Raw genomic sequence first — 15,451 nt, 5'->3', positions numbered from 1 at the left:
GACTGATATTCCCAGGTCTCTCCAGAGGCGTCCAGTTGGGTTGAAGTCAAGGCTCTGGTTGGTCAACATAAAGACATTCCCAGAGTTGTCCTTAAGTCACTTCTCTGTTGTCCTTGCTCTGTGCTTAGGGTGTTTGTCCTGTTGGTCGGTGAATATTCGTTCCAGAGTACTCTGGAGCAGGATTTGGTTAAAGATATCTCTGTAATTGTCTCCTTTTAGCTTTCCCTCAACTCTGTCAAGTCTCCCAGTTCCTGTTGCCGAAACCCAGCCCCACCGCAGTATGCTCCCGCAACCATTCTTGACCATTGGAACAGCATAGCACAGGTGTTGAGAGGTGACATGATTTCCTCTAGACATGACCCTTAGAACTGCGACCAAATAGTTCAAACCTGGTTTCCTTGGACCAAAGAATTTTGTTTCTCATAGTCTGAGAATCATTTTGGTGGGTTTTAATGTATCACCTGGCCACTCTGTTGTATTGTGGTGGTTCTGAGGCTAAGGATCTGAAAGATTGCTGGTTTGAATCCCCGTTACTGCAAAAAAGGGTTCCTACTCTGCTGGACCCTTGAGCAAGGCCATTAACCTACAATTGCTCCATGGGCGCTGTATAATGGCTGACCCTGAACTCTGTCCCCAAGGGGTATGCGAAAACTAACAAATTCCTAATGCAAGAAATTGTAAAAGTCGAAATTGAGAACAAAAATAAAGCACAGAACAGTAGAGGTTTCTTCCATCTCCACACAGGTTCTCTGGAGCTCAGCAAAAGTGACCATCAGGTTCTTGGCCTCCTCTCTTCCATTGGCCCTTCTCTCCAAAATTACTGAGTTTGGCCAGGCAGCCACCTTTAGGAAGAGTTGTGGTTGTTCCAATATTTTTCCATTTCAGAATTATGGAAGTCTTGCTAACCTTCAATGCTGCAGAAACATTTTTGTTGCCTTTCCCAGATCTGTGCCTCGTCACAATCCTGTCTCTGAGGTCTTCAGGCAATTTCTTCGACCTCATGGTTTGATTTTTGGTCATCTGTGGGACCTTCTGTAGACAGCTGGGTGCCTTTCCTAATCATGTGCTATCATTTGAAGTGACCACTGGTGGACTCCAAAAAAGTTGTAAGAACATCACAATAATGAGCAAAAGAATGGGATGCACCTGAGCCAAAATTTCAAATATTGTGGTGAATGGTCTGAATACTTGAGTTAGTGGGATATTTCAGTTTTACTTTTTATTAAATGATTTTATTTAACTTGACTCCTCTGTCTGTTTGTTTGTCTGGGTCATATCTTGCAACTGATTTTAAACCCACTTTTCACAAAGCGAATTTCTTCAAGTTTTGCATTCGTGTTCCGTATCGATGACAATACAATAATCCGTCAAAACCGATGCAATTATATAGCAAATTTTGCCGTAATCAATGGTTATGTGATTCCAATTAACACACACACAACAGTGATGGAGAGAGAATACAGTGAGAAATAGGAGCATACAAGTGAGAGACATTTCCAGTGAGTGGAGTGGGTGAATATGCGTGTCGACTTTACTTGTTGACTCTTGCGAAGGAGTACCCTTGAAGATCACGGTGACAAAGTATTGCCATAAGCTTGTTGTTTTTGATATTTTTTTTTCTAATCCCATAAGAGCCTGAACGGAAAAATATAAGACACCAAAATATAATTCTTTTTAGTATTCAAATTATTCCGCAAAGAAGATATATTATGTAATACTTTTAAAGAAATTTCCCGATCATGGAAAATGATTAAAGAAAAACCATTTGCAAAATACTCAAAAACTAAAAAGTAAAAAATAAAATATATATAAAAATCATTTTATTTAGTCACATATAACCACGTAAGTTGTGGTTAAAGAAAACTTTATTTTTTGCTTTTTAGTGCATTTATAACTAAAGTAAATAAAATAGTTTTACTTAAAAAAAATTTATACCGTATTTACTCGTGTACCACGCACCCTCATGTTAGACGCACACCCTAATTTTTACAAAGAAAATGCACGAAAAAAAAATTCCCTGTGTACGACGTGCGTTGTGATTGTATAGGAAGAGTTTAGGGCACGTTTTCCGCGAAATGCCCTTCTGTTTTTGTTGCATGACGAAAGAGCGAGAGAGGGAGAGAGAGAGCATGAACGAGGGAGCGCACGAGAGAGAGAGAGAGTGCGACTGAATGAGCAAGAGAGCACGCACGAGAGAGAGAGAGAGAGACAGCGCGCGCATGAGAGAGCGCGCGCGAACGAGCAAGAGAGAGAGAGAGAGAGAGAGCCCAAGCAGAAGTAAACATTACAGAAAAAAATTTCCTCGTGTATGACGCGCACCTGATTTTCTAATGCTAATTTTCGGGAAAAATGTGCGCTTGGTACACGAGTAAATACGGTATTTGTTTGAGCCTGCAAAAATTCCTAAAATATTGTTCTCAGTTTTTCTTTCTAGAATGTTAAGTTTTGATTGATGTGGGGAATAATTAATTCAAATGGAAGAAGATATATTATGTAATACTTTTAAGGAAGATTCCCGTTCATGGAAAATGATTAAAGAAAAATCATTTGCAAAATACTCAAAAACTAAAAAGTAAAAAATAAAATATATAAAAAATGATTTTATTTAGTCACATATAACCATGTACGTTAAAGAAAATTTTATTTTTTGCTTTTTAGTGCATTTATAACTAAAGTAAATAAAATAGTTTTACTTAAAAAAAAATTATACCGTATTTACTCGTGTACCACGTGCCCTCATGTAAGACGCACACCCTAATTTTTACAAAGAAAATCACGGAAAAAAAATTCCCTGTGTACGACGCGCGTTGTGATTGTATAGGAAGAGTTTAGGGCACGTTTTCCGTGAAATGCCCTTCTGTTTTTGTTGCATGACAAAAGAGCGAGAGAGGGAGAGGGAGAGCGTGCGCGAGCGAACAAGCAAGAGAGACAGAGAGCGCGCACAAGTGAGCGAGCGAGAGAGAGAGAGAGCACACACGAGGGAGCGCACGAGAGAGAGAGTGCGACTGAATGAGCAAGAGAGCGCGCACGAGAGAGAGAGAGCGAGCGTGAGAGAGAGAGAGAGCCCAAGCAGAAGTAAACATTACAGAAAAAAATTTCCTCGTGTATGACGCGCACCTGATTTTCTAATGCTAATTTTCGGGAAAAATGTGCGCGTGGTACACGAGTAAATACGGTATTTGTTTGAACCTGCAAAAATTCCTAAAATATTGTTCTCAATTTTTCTTTCTGGAATGTTAAGTTTTGATTGATGTGGGGAATAATTAATTCAAATGGAAGAAGATATATTATGTAATACTTTTAAAGAAGATTCCCATTCATGGAAAATGATTAAAGAAAAATCATTTGCAAAATACTCAAAAACTAAAAAGTAAAAAATAAAATATATATAAAAATCATTTTATTTAGTCACATATAACCACGTAAGTTGTGGTTAAAGAAAATTTTATTTTTTGCTTTTTAGTGCATTTATAACTAAAGTAAATAAAATAGTTTTACTTAAAAAAAATTTATACCGTATTTACTCGTGTACCACGCGCCCTCATGTTAGACGCACACCCTAATTTTTACAAAGAAAATGCACGAAAAAAAAATTCCCTGTGTACGACGTGCGTTGTGATTGTATAGGAAGAGTTTAGGGCACGTTTTCCGCGAAATGCCCTTCTGTTTTTGTTGCATGACGAAAGAGCGAGAGAGGGAGAGAGAGAGCATGCACGAGGGAGCGCACGAGAGAGAGAGAGAGTGCGACTGAATGAGCAAGAGAGCACGCACGAGAGAGAGAGAGAGAGACAGCGCGCGCATGAGAGAGAGAGCGCGCACGAACGAGCAAGAGAGAGAGAGAGCCCAAGCAGAAGTAAACATTACAGAAAAAAATTTCCTCGTGTATGACGCGCACCTGATTTTCTAATGCTAATTTTCGGGAAAAATGTGTGCGTGGTACACGAGTAAATACGGTATTTGTTTGAACCTGCAAAAATTCCTAAAATATTGTTCTCAGTTTTTCTTTCTAGAATGTTAAGTTTTGATTGATGTGGGGAATAATTAATTCAAATGGAAGAAGATATATTATGTAATACTTTTAAGGAAGATTCCCGTTCATGGAAAATGATTAAAGAAAAATCATTTGCAAAATACTCAAAAACTAAAAAGTAAAAAATAAAATATATAAAAAATGATTTTATTTAGTCTCATATAACCATGTACGTTAAAGAAAATTTTATTTTTTGCTTTTTAGTGCATTTATAACTAAAGTAAATAAAATAGTTTTACTTAAAAAAAATGTAGACCGTATTTACTCGTGTACCACGTGCCCTCATGTAAGACGCACACCCTAATTTTTACAAAGAAAATCACGGAAAAAAAATTCCCTGTGTACGACGCGCGTTGTGATTGTACAGGAAGAGTTTAGGGCACGTTTTCCGTGAAATGCCCTTCTGTTTTTGTTGCATGACAAAAGAGTGAGTGAGCGAGAGAGGGAGAGGGAGAGCGTGCGCGAGCGAACAAGCAAGAGAGACAGAGAGCGCGCACGAGTGAGCGAGCGAGAGAGAGAGAGAGAGCACACACGAGGGAGCGCACGAGAGAGAGAGAGAGAGTGCGACTGAATGAGCAAGAGAGCGCACACGAGAGAGAGAGAGCGAGCGTGAGAGAGAGAGAGAGCCCAAGCAGAAGTAAACATTACAGAAAAAAATTTCCTCGTGTATGACGCGCACCTGATTTTCTAATGCTAATTTTCGGGAAAAATGTGCGCGTGGTACACGAGTAAATACGGTATTTGTTTGAACCTGCAAAAATTCCTAAAATATTGTTCTCAGTTTTTCTTTCTAGAATGTTAAGTTTTGATTGATGTGGGGAATAATTAATTCAAATGGAAGAAGATATATTATGTAATTCTTTTAAGGAAGATTCCCGTTCATGGAAAATGATTAAAGAAAAATCATTTGCAAAATACTCAAAAACTAAAAAGTAAAAAATAAAATATATAAAAAATGATTTTATTTAGTCACATATAACCATGTACGTTAAAGAAAATTTTATTTTTTGCTTTTTAGTGCATTTATAACTAAAGTAAATAAAATAGTTTTACTTAAAAAAAAATTATACCGTATTTACTCGTGTACCACGTGCCCTCATGTAAGACGCACACCCTAATTTTTACAAAGAAAATCACGGAAAAAAAATTCCCTGTGTACGACGCGCGTTGTGATTGTATAGGAAGAGTTTAGGGCACGTTTTCCGTGAAATGCCCTTCTGTTTTTGTTGCATGACAAAAGAGCAAGTGAGCGAGAGAGGGAGAGGGAGAGCGTGCGCGAGCGAACAAGCAAGAGAGACAGAGAGCGCGCACGAGCGAGCGAGAGAGAGAGAGAGCACACACGAGGGAGCGCACGAGAGAGAGAGAGAGAGAGTGTGACTGAATGAGCAAGAGAGCGTGCACGAGAGAGAGCGAGCGTGAGAGAGAGAGAGAGCCCAAGCAGAAGTAAACATTACAGAAAAAAATTTCCTCGTGTATGACGCGCACCTGATTTTCTAATGCTAATTTTCGGGAAAAATGTGCGCGTGGTACACGAGTAAATACGGTATTTGTTTGAACCTGCAAAAATTCCTAAAATATTGTTCTCAATTTTTCTTTCTGGAATGTTAAGTTTTGATTGATGTGGGGAATAATTAATTCAAATGGAAGAAGATATATTATGTAATACTTTTAAAGAAGATTCCCATTCATGGAAAATGATTAAAGAAAAATCATTTGCAAAATACTCAAAAACTACAAAGTAAAAAATAAAATATATAAAAAATTATTTTATTTAGTCACATATAACCATGTAAGTTGTGGTTAAAGAAAATTTTATTTTTTGCTTTTTAGTGCATTTATAACTAAAGTAAATGAAATAGTTTTACTTAAAAAAAAAATTATATTTGTTTAAACATGCAAAAATTCCTAAAATATTGTTTTCAACTTTTCTTTCTGGAATTTTAAGTGTTGATTGATGTGGGAAAGAATTAATTCAAATGGTTTTAGCATTAAGCTGTAACATAGCAAAATGTGAAAACTTTCTGAAGTTTATAAAATTCTTTATATGAAATGAAGAATGATAGATTAAATAATTATATGAAAATGAAATGACAAAAAGGAGTGAATGGATTCACAACTCATACACTATTTTATAAAGGTTAAACTTTTAGCACTATTTTTGACAATAAGGTAATTTTTTCAATGTGGTTTTATCAGCTACTAGCAAAATACCTGCGCTTCGCAGCGGAGAAGTAGTGTGTTAAAGAAGTTATGAAAAAGAAAAGGAAACATTTTAAAAATAACAGTACATGATTGTCAATGTAATTGTCGTAGGCTTATTTTACTCTTCAGAGTGAATTTGATGATTGTAAAGAGTTCAATTTATGATTGTAATGAAACTGCCAAAAGGAGAGGTGAGTTCCGAAAGTTCCTTGTGGCATAATGGTGAGAATCGCGAAAAAGAAGACGTTATTTTCAAAAGTTTGTTACGGGGCACGGTGGTGCGAAATGAAACATACTTAACGTTTGTAAATGCAGTGTAAAGGATGAGCATGGGAAATTTGGGCTTCCTACGTATATTGGAAGTCGCAGAAATAGTGAGGAGGGGTATCACCTATCTATATATACAGTTTAGGGGGTACACCCGTTTCCCCCTTGGGTGTTGCAATAGGACATGAAACATACCTAACATTTGTAAGTACACTGCAAGGAATGAGCACGTGAAATTTCAGCTTCCCACCTATATGGAAAGTGGGAAAAGTGGGAGCGGTGCAAAATGCTTTGCTTAGTTATATTAACCCAAATCTGTGCATTTAGAAGTAGTGACCAGAAAATGGCGATGTTGTGCTGTCGGGGAGGTTATTTTAGGAAGGCTTGTCATTTATTAGCTTTGCCTGTGTGTGTCTATTAACAGAGTTTAGGAGGTGCGTCTGTTGTTTATCACTTTGTGTGTTGGGCTAAATGTGTTAAAATAAAAGCCACAAAATTCAAAGATCAGGCTTTGTGAAGAATGAAAAACTTTACTGTGACCCTAACAATAATACATTGCTCAACTAATGGAGAGTGGTGTGTGTGTTTTTATAAGCGAAAAAGTATGCAAAACCCATAAAATGCTTTATTTTTTTTAATATATCAAGATTTGATCTTCATGTAAACAGTATTTTTAGATAAAGAAGATATAAATAACAAACATTCTATATTTGCACTTTGTGGTCCTTTGTATAATTTGAATAAACAGCTTCTTCTTCTTTAGTTCCCACTTCTATGTGGGGTCGATGTGTTTCTCCATACAGCTCAGTCCTGCACCTCCTCACCAGTCAAGCCCCTTTCCGTCAGATCTTCTTTGACTTTATCCATCCACCTCCGCTTTGGCGTCCCTCACTTTCTCTTCCACTGTTCTTCCATTCCCATCACTCTTTTGCCCCCATCTTCATTATCTCTCCTTATCTTACCTCCATACCACTTCAACCTCCTTTCCTGTCATTTCTTGGATTTCTCTCCCACTTTTGTTGTACCGCTGATTGTCTCATTTCTTATTCTGTCCTTTTTTCTAACTCTACACATCCATCTCAACATTTTCATTTCTGCCATGTCTAACTTCTTCTCCTGCACTCCCTTTACTGCTCATGTCTCATCTCCTCTCATCATTGCTGGCCTTACCACTGTCTGAAACCCTGACCTTTAACCTTCACCTTAATTGTTTGATCATACAATACTCCTGATATCTTCTTCCAGTTGTTCCAGTCACACTTCACTCAATGGGTTGTTTCTGCATCTAATTTTACATCTTGGGCTACCACTGATCCCAGATATTTGAGCATATCCACTCTTTTCAAGGGGTGGCATGGTGGCGTGGTGGTAGCGCTGTTACCTCGCAGTAAGGAGACCTGGGTTTGCTTCCCAGGTCCTCCCTGCATGGAGTTTGCATGTTCTCCCCGTGTCTGGGTGGGTTCCCTCGCATAGTCCAAAGACATGCAGGTTAGGTGCATTGGCGATCCTAAATTGTCCCTAGCATGTGTGTGGATGTGTATGTGCCCCGCGGTGGGCTGGTGCCCTGCCCGGGGTTTGTTCCTGCCTTGCACACTGTGCTGGCTCAGATTGTCTCCAGCAGACCCCCGTGACCCTGTACTTAGGATATAGCAGGTTGGACAATGACTGACTCTTTTCAACAGCTCTCCCTGCAGGCTAACTTCTAAATCCTGATTATCACTAAACCTCAGCTATTGTCTCTTCTTCCTATTCATCTTCTACATTCTTCCAACTTCCTCTCCACTTCCTCTTCTCTGGTGGTACATAACACAATGTCATCATCAGGACAAAGCCTTCACTAAGAAGTCTGGTCTATTACCCCATGACTCAACACATCCATAATCAGATCTAAAAGGTAAAGAATTTGAGAAGATCCCTGATGCAGACCTCCTCTAATTAAAATCGCTTCTGTTTCCCCAACACTTCTGTTAACCCGAGTCCTCACTCCCTGTACATATCCCTCACATACTTCTCTGGTCTCTCTCATGCTCCTCCAGACCTCTTGACATGACCCTCTATCGCAGGCCTTCTCCAAATCAATGAGCACCACATGCAGACTTTTCTGTGTTTCTCGATGCTTCACTATGAGTTGTCCCAATGCAAAGACTGCATCAGTTGTTCCTCACGTCAGATTTTCTTTTGCAAAATAAATTCTGTACAGTGCCTTGAGAAAGTATTCACCTTGTTTGGCCTGTTTTGTTACATTAGAACCTGCAATTTCATTTACACAACATGCCTACCACTTTGAATGTGCAAAACATTTTTTTTTGTTTTTTGTGACAGAAACAGTAATCCATCCATTTTCCAACCCGCTGAATCCTAACTACAGGGTCACAGGGGTCTGCTGGAGCCAATCCCAGCCAACACAGGGCACAAGGCAGGAAACAAATCCTGGGCAGGGTGCCAGCCCTCCGCAGGGCACACACACACACCAAGTACACACTAGGGACAATTTAGGATCGTCAATGCACCTAACCTGCATGTCTTTGGACTGTGGGAGGAAACCCATGCAGACACAGGGAGAACATGCAAACTCCACGCAGGGAGGACCCGGGAAGCGAACCTCAGGTCTCCTTACTGCGAGGCAGCAGCGCTACCACTGCGCCACCGTGCCGCCGAGAAACAGTAATTAATACATAAAATCCATTTTAATTCCAGATGGTAATGTGACAAGGCAGGGCAAACACCAAGGGGGACAAGTACTTTTGCAGGGCACAGTACCCTTTTTGCGCTTTTCAACCAACAGACCTGTTTAATGTCTGTCACTCGCCACTGAACCCAATATAAGTTCTGAAACACTGGGGTGGGGGGGGGGTCATACAGATAACTTAAATAGTGGTTATGCCACCTGACATGATAGCGCCACCTTTCGCCCCAGTGTGGTATTACATACATCCGATGAACCTGTGAGATGATCCTCTGATGTACATGCGTGACAAGATACAGGAGCTCACTTCTCACATGCAATGGAAAAAATTAGTAGCTGACATTTTTTTTTCAAAATTGTGTTTTTTAATTTTTGGAGTTACTAGGTGGCGGAGTGGTGGCTCTGAGGCTGGGGATCTGCACTGGCAATTGCAAGGTTGCCGGTTCGAATCCTGTAAAATGCCAAAAGGGACTCTGCTCTGTTGGGCCCTTGAGCAAGGCCCTTAACCTGCAATTGCTGAGTGCTTTGAGTAGTGAGAAAAGCGCTATATAAATACAAAGAATTATTATTATTATTTCATGATGTCTCCCTGCGTGGAGTTTCCATGTTCTCCTCGTGTCTGTGTGGGTTTCCTCCGGGTGCTCCGGTTTCCTCCCACAGTCCAAAGACATGCAGGTTAGGTGGATTGGCGATTATAAATTGGCCCTAGTGTGTGCTTGGTGTGTGGGTGTGTTTGTGTGTGTCCTGCGGTGGGTTGGCACCCTGCCCGGGATTGGTTCCTGCCTTGTGCCCTGTGTTGGCTGGGATTGGCTCCAGAAGACCCCCATGACCCTGTGTTCGGATTCAGCGGGTTGGAAAATGGATGGATAGATGGATTTCATGATGTTATAAGGTGGTGGTGATGGCCAAATATGTCTTCATTTCGGTCATAGCATGATGAAAGTAGCGAGTATGTACACAGTATTTTACATACTGTAAGACAAAAGACGTTGAAACTGCACTGGCCAATGAGGAAAGACCACCAACCAATGAAAACGTCGGATAACGATCAGGTGATTTAAATGCTGCAACTACATGACTTAAATGGCACGTGTTGTTGTTTTGTGAGAAAAACGGTATTGTGTACGTGAAGCTCAGGAAAAATGAAATCTAGAGATTGTTAATTATAGGGGCAACATCATTTTCTCAGTTTGCCGAAAACTTGAAAGATGTGACAAGTAAGGGTCCTCCATAGTTGACAGCGCCTTCACTCCAAGGAGGTCCTTCTTTAAATAATTATCGTTTGGTTAGTTATTTGGATGCAGACTTTGGCTAATTTTTTTCTTGAAGAGAAAATGTGACTCCATTTTGAAAAAAAGTTCAAGGTGTCTTTCAGTCCTTCTAAGAATATTAGTGGGATATCTTAGAAGGTATGGAGGGTGCTGTGTTTCACTGTTTGGTCAGGTTATTATTATTTACTGTCAGTTTATATTTGTCCAGGCAATATAAGTGAAAATGGCTGTGCTAATGATACAAGCCAATATGTCAAAAGGGGTGAATGTCTTGGTTAAACGAAGAAGTGACAACTTGTAGCCCACCATATTGCATTCCCTTGATCTGATTTTTATTTTCATTGTTTTATAGCTAAAATCATGCTGCTTTGTTTCCATCAGCTTTTAAATTTTATTTTATTTTTATAATTTTATTGATTTTATTGTAATCACACAACATTCCATACAAATAAATAAATTTTTACAAAAATAAGATCGAAAACAAATCAACCCCCACCTCCTGAGAAAGAGACTGTGGCCAGCAGAGTAAAACTTAAAGCTACTAAAAATAAGTAAATAAATAGATGAATTAATAAGTGAATAAAGATAAATGGAAAAAAAGGGAGAGAATCTGCTTCCTCATTTTAAAAGCTTATTCTAAAATGTTATTAATTAGATCCTGCCAGGTTTTGAAAAAGTTCTGCACAGATCCCCTAAGTGAGAATTTGATTTATTTCAGTTTCAAATTGTATATGACATCAGTTACCTACTGACATAGAATAGGAGAGTTAGGATTCTTCCAGTTGAGCAAGATAAGCCTACGTGTCAATAGTGAAGTAAAGGCCATCACAGTTTGTTTGTCCTTCTCCACTTTAAGCCCCTCTGTGAGCCCACCAAACACAGCTGTCAATGGATTAGGAGGGATTGTGACCCAAAGGCTGTCTGAAAAGCATTTAAAGATTTTGGTCCAGAATGATGTTAATTAGGTGCAGGCCCAAAACATGTGACCCACCGAGGCTGGAACTTGATTGCAGCGTTCACAGGTTGGAGCTTACCTAGGAAACATTTTGGACAATTTTAAACGAGACAGATGTGCTCGATATATCATTTTAAATGGAATAATTGTATGCTTTGCACATATGGAGCACAAGAGAATTCTCTGCATTGCTACCTTCCACTCCTTTTCTGAGATGTTGAGTTTGAGATCTTTTTACCACTGTCCTCTTGGATCTGTGAAAGGGAGGGACTGTAAAATAGTTTTATATAATACAGAAATGCTGTCTGAGTTCCTCAAGACTGACCAATATTTTTTCCGGCATAGAGGGAGGTGGGAGGTGAGGAAAATCGGGCAGGTTCTATTTAACAAAGTTTCTAATTTGAAGGTAGTGAAAGAAATGTATTACTGGAAAGTTACATTTGGAATGTAATTGTTCATAGGATGCAAAGATGTTGTCTATGTTCAGATCTCTAAGTGATTTAATCCCAAATGTTTTCCAGATATTAAAAACTGTGTACGTTTGCGAGGGTGGGAAAAGGTGTTTCTCGTGCAGAGGTGCCACAGATAAAAGCTTCTTTATCTTAAAATGCTTCCTACATTGGTTCCATATTCTGAGTGAGTGAAGCACAATTGGGTTGTTAGTATATTGGCGATGACTTGCATTTGTTGGGGTACAAAGCAAGGAATATAAAGAAGTACTGCAGGATTTTATTTCTGTTGCGGACCAGGCCTGTGTCTGTTCATCTATTTGTGTTCATGTCCAGGTTTTTATAGCTTGTGTATTTGCTGCCCAGTAATAAATTGAAATTTAGGTAGTGCCATGCCACCTTCTGCCTTAGGTCTTTGTAGGGTCGCTCTTTGGAAACATGGATGTTTTGAATTCCAAATAAATGAAGTTATGGTTGAATTTAATTTCTTAAAAATGATTTATTAATGAATATTGTAATGTTTTGAAATAAGAAGAGAAGCTTAGGAAGGATATTAATCTTAACAATGTTAATTCTTCCAGCTAAAGGCTTGACCATCTATGCAAGTCCTAGGTATTTAAACTGGACACCTTCCCTTTTATCATTGCAGATCAATCTAAAACTGTGCTGCTTTGTTTCCATCTGCTTTTAAATTTTAAACCAGTCTCTTCTAAGCAGGGGTCCATGTTTGTTATCTATCCACAATAAGCACAATCGAGGGCCCGTTAATCCAGCAACTTTAGAACCTGCGCTTCACTGTGTTCAACATGAACTGATAGATAGATAGATAGATAGATAGATAGATAGATAGATAGATAGATAGATAGATGTTTGAACTGAATGGTCTCCTCTTGTTTTTATGTGCTTCATAAAAAAAAATTCACATACTCCAGCAGCAGCATACTGATAAAAAGGTGGAGAGTGCGAGGCAGGTATAATAGTCAATAATCTTGTGTTGTGTTAACGTTTACCCCCCCGGGTGGAATTGAAGAGTCGCATAGTGTGGGGGAGGAATGATCTCCTCAGTCTGTCAGTGGAGCAGGACCGTGACAGCAGTCTGTCGCTGAAGCTGCTCCTCTGTCTGGAGATGACACTGTTTAGCGGATGCAGTGGATTCTCCATAATTGATAGGAGTCTGCTCAGCGCCCGTCACTCTGCCATGGAGTGGTGGCGGAGTGGTGGCTCTGAGGCTAGGGATCTGCACTGGCAATCGGAAGGTTGCCGGTTCGAATCCCGTAAATGCCAATAGGGACTCTGCTCTGTTGGGCCCTTAAGCAAGGTCCTTAACCTGCAATTGCTGAGCGCTTTGAGTAGTGAGAAAAGTGCTATATAAATGCAAAGAATTATTATTATGGATGTCAAACTGTCCAGCTCCGTGCCTACAATAGAGCCTGCCTTCCTCACCAGTTTGTCCAGGTGTGAGGCGTCCGTCTTCTTAATGCTGCCTCCCCAGCACACCACCCCGTAGAAGAGGGCGCTCGCCACAACCGTCTGATAGAACATCTGCAGCATCTTATTGCAGATGTTGAAGGACGCCAGCCTTCTAAGGAAGTATAGTCGGCTCTGTCCTTTCTTACACAGAGCATCAGTATTGGCAGTCCAGTCCAGTTTATCATCCAGCTGCAGCCCCAGGTATTTATAGGTCTGCACCATCTGCACACAGTCACCTCTGATGATCACGGGGTCCATGAGGGGTCTGGGCCTCCTAAAATCCACCACCAGCTCCTTGGTTTTGCTGGTGTTCAGTTGTAGTCCTTGATGATGTTCCTATACTCCTCCTCCTGCCTACTCCTGATGCAGCCCATGATAACAGTGTCATCAGCAAACTTTTGCACGTGGCAGGACTCCGAGTTGTGTTGGAAGTCCGATGTATATAGGCTGAACAGGACCGGAGAAAGTACAGTCCCCTGCGGCGCTCCTGTGCTGCTGACCACAATATCATTCCTGCAGTTCCCAAGACGCACATACTGAGGTCTGTCTGTAAGATAGTCCACGATCCAGGCCACCAGGTATGAATCTACCCCTATCTCTGTCAGCTTGTCCCTAAGGGGCAGAGCTAAAAAAACAGAAAAAGTAAAGACCTTAAAGAACAAATCGACAAATCTAATTTCCTTCTTGGGACGATAAACTTGTATTGAATAAAACTGAATTGATCACAATTAAATACAGTGGTACCTTGGGATACGAGTGCCCCAAGGTACGAGTTTTTTGAGATACGAGCCATCACTAGGTCGATTTTTTGCCTTGAGTTACGAGCCAAAATTCGAAATATGAGCGATCAAAGAGCATTCCAAGGAACTGACGACAGAGGAGTTGACAGAACTACAGACGCGGCAATATACGGGGGTTCTGCAGGAGGTCGGTATCGCGGAGGAGGTTATCTCTTAAAGTGAGATAAAGGAAGTGTTTGCAATGTGAGAAAAAGTTTTAAACTTTAAAGAAAAGAAACACCCTGAAAAAGTTACAACTGATGGTGCAGCGGCGCTATTTAATGACACTTGCCTAACTCATAAAGGGGAGGACTAAACAAAGCTCCTTGGACAGGTTTCTATTGAAACGCCTTGAGAATGAAAGTGACAAAAGCATGGCAAAAAGAAAAAAACTAGTGAAGAAGAAAATTAAGTTAAGCAAAAGTGAAAGAAAAAAACATTACAATACGTTAATCGGCTTCGCCAACATCTGTTTATTTCTTTAGATTCTCTTTTATGTATTAGGTTTTATTTTGTTTGCATACAATATTTATTCATCATAAATACATTTTTCTTATGTTGAAAACATTTAACAAAAAATTGGGGTGTTTTTTTGGGGGCTGGCACGAATTAATCTCATTTCAATTAATTTCAATGGGGAAAACTGATTTGAGATACAAGCATTTTGACTTACGAGCTCAGTCATGGAACGAATTAAACTCGTATCTCAAGGTATCACTGTATATCAGCAGCAATGTGTTTCGTTTCCAGAATTCCACCTTTCTTTCATTTTTCACCAAGTTTTCTCTTTAATTTTATAACAAGCTTTATCTGATATATTTCAATATGTCCATGTCTTAATTGATTGTCTTAAAAATAAAACTTTCTGGATTTTCTACTTTACTTAAAGGAAAAGCGAAGTCAATGTGCACCCCTAGTAACCCCCACAGTAAAGGGCTGATGCATGTGACCACCCTTTCTGTCTAACATTTCCGTCTCGTCTCGCTTCACTCACTGCATGTTGTTTTTATTCTGTCTCTTGTGGTGCATGTAGCTGGATCTGCTGTGTCACCGAGAATAGACACGTCGACGGTTCGGACTTACTCGTGTTAACACTTGGCAGATTAACAGGAGTCTGGGCTCAGTGAAGGTAAGAAAGCAGCTGTTCTAACATTTTTGCTTCCTCTGGTGGATGTCAGTTTCTAGTAGCAAGTGCCCAAGGCTAAGCTGATAAACTGTGATCTTTAAAATCCATAGTGCCAATGCACAACCTGAGAGATGCTGCCCACTCACAATGTCATGTGAAATCATAAGTACACGCACGTGGGTATTGTTGACTTTTTCAACATATCTGAACAGCCAC

General features: G+C 39.9%; 1 protein-coding gene across 6 annotated transcripts in view; it reads left to right on the top strand.

Annotated features, from left to right (window-relative positions):
• The window catches only part of ppfia4 (PTPRF interacting protein alpha 4), a 505,408-nt gene that overhangs the window by 478,903 nt on the left and 11,054 nt on the right, over positions 1-15,451 (top strand). For 5 of the 6 annotated variants that reach the window (XM_051924406.1, XM_051924405.1, XM_051924404.1 and 2 more), the window contains one exon: positions 15,143-15,238. The exons of the other annotated variant lie outside the window; for it this stretch is intronic. In XM_051924406.1, coding sequence (XP_051780366.1) covers positions 15,143-15,201 — 59 coding nt within the window. In that variant the 3' untranslated portion in view covers positions 15,202-15,238. The remainder of the gene's footprint in view (positions 1-15,142; positions 15,239-15,451) is intronic. 6 annotated transcript variants of the gene reach the window in all.

This window comes from Erpetoichthys calabaricus, chromosome 3 (genome assembly GCF_900747795.2).
Source record: "Erpetoichthys calabaricus chromosome 3, fErpCal1.3, whole genome shotgun sequence".
NCBI classification, from domain to species: domain Eukaryota; kingdom Metazoa; phylum Chordata; class Cladistia; order Polypteriformes; family Polypteridae; genus Erpetoichthys; species Erpetoichthys calabaricus.
The sequence above is the reverse complement of the archived record's forward strand: the minus strand, read 5'-3'. Positions and strand labels throughout refer to the sequence as shown.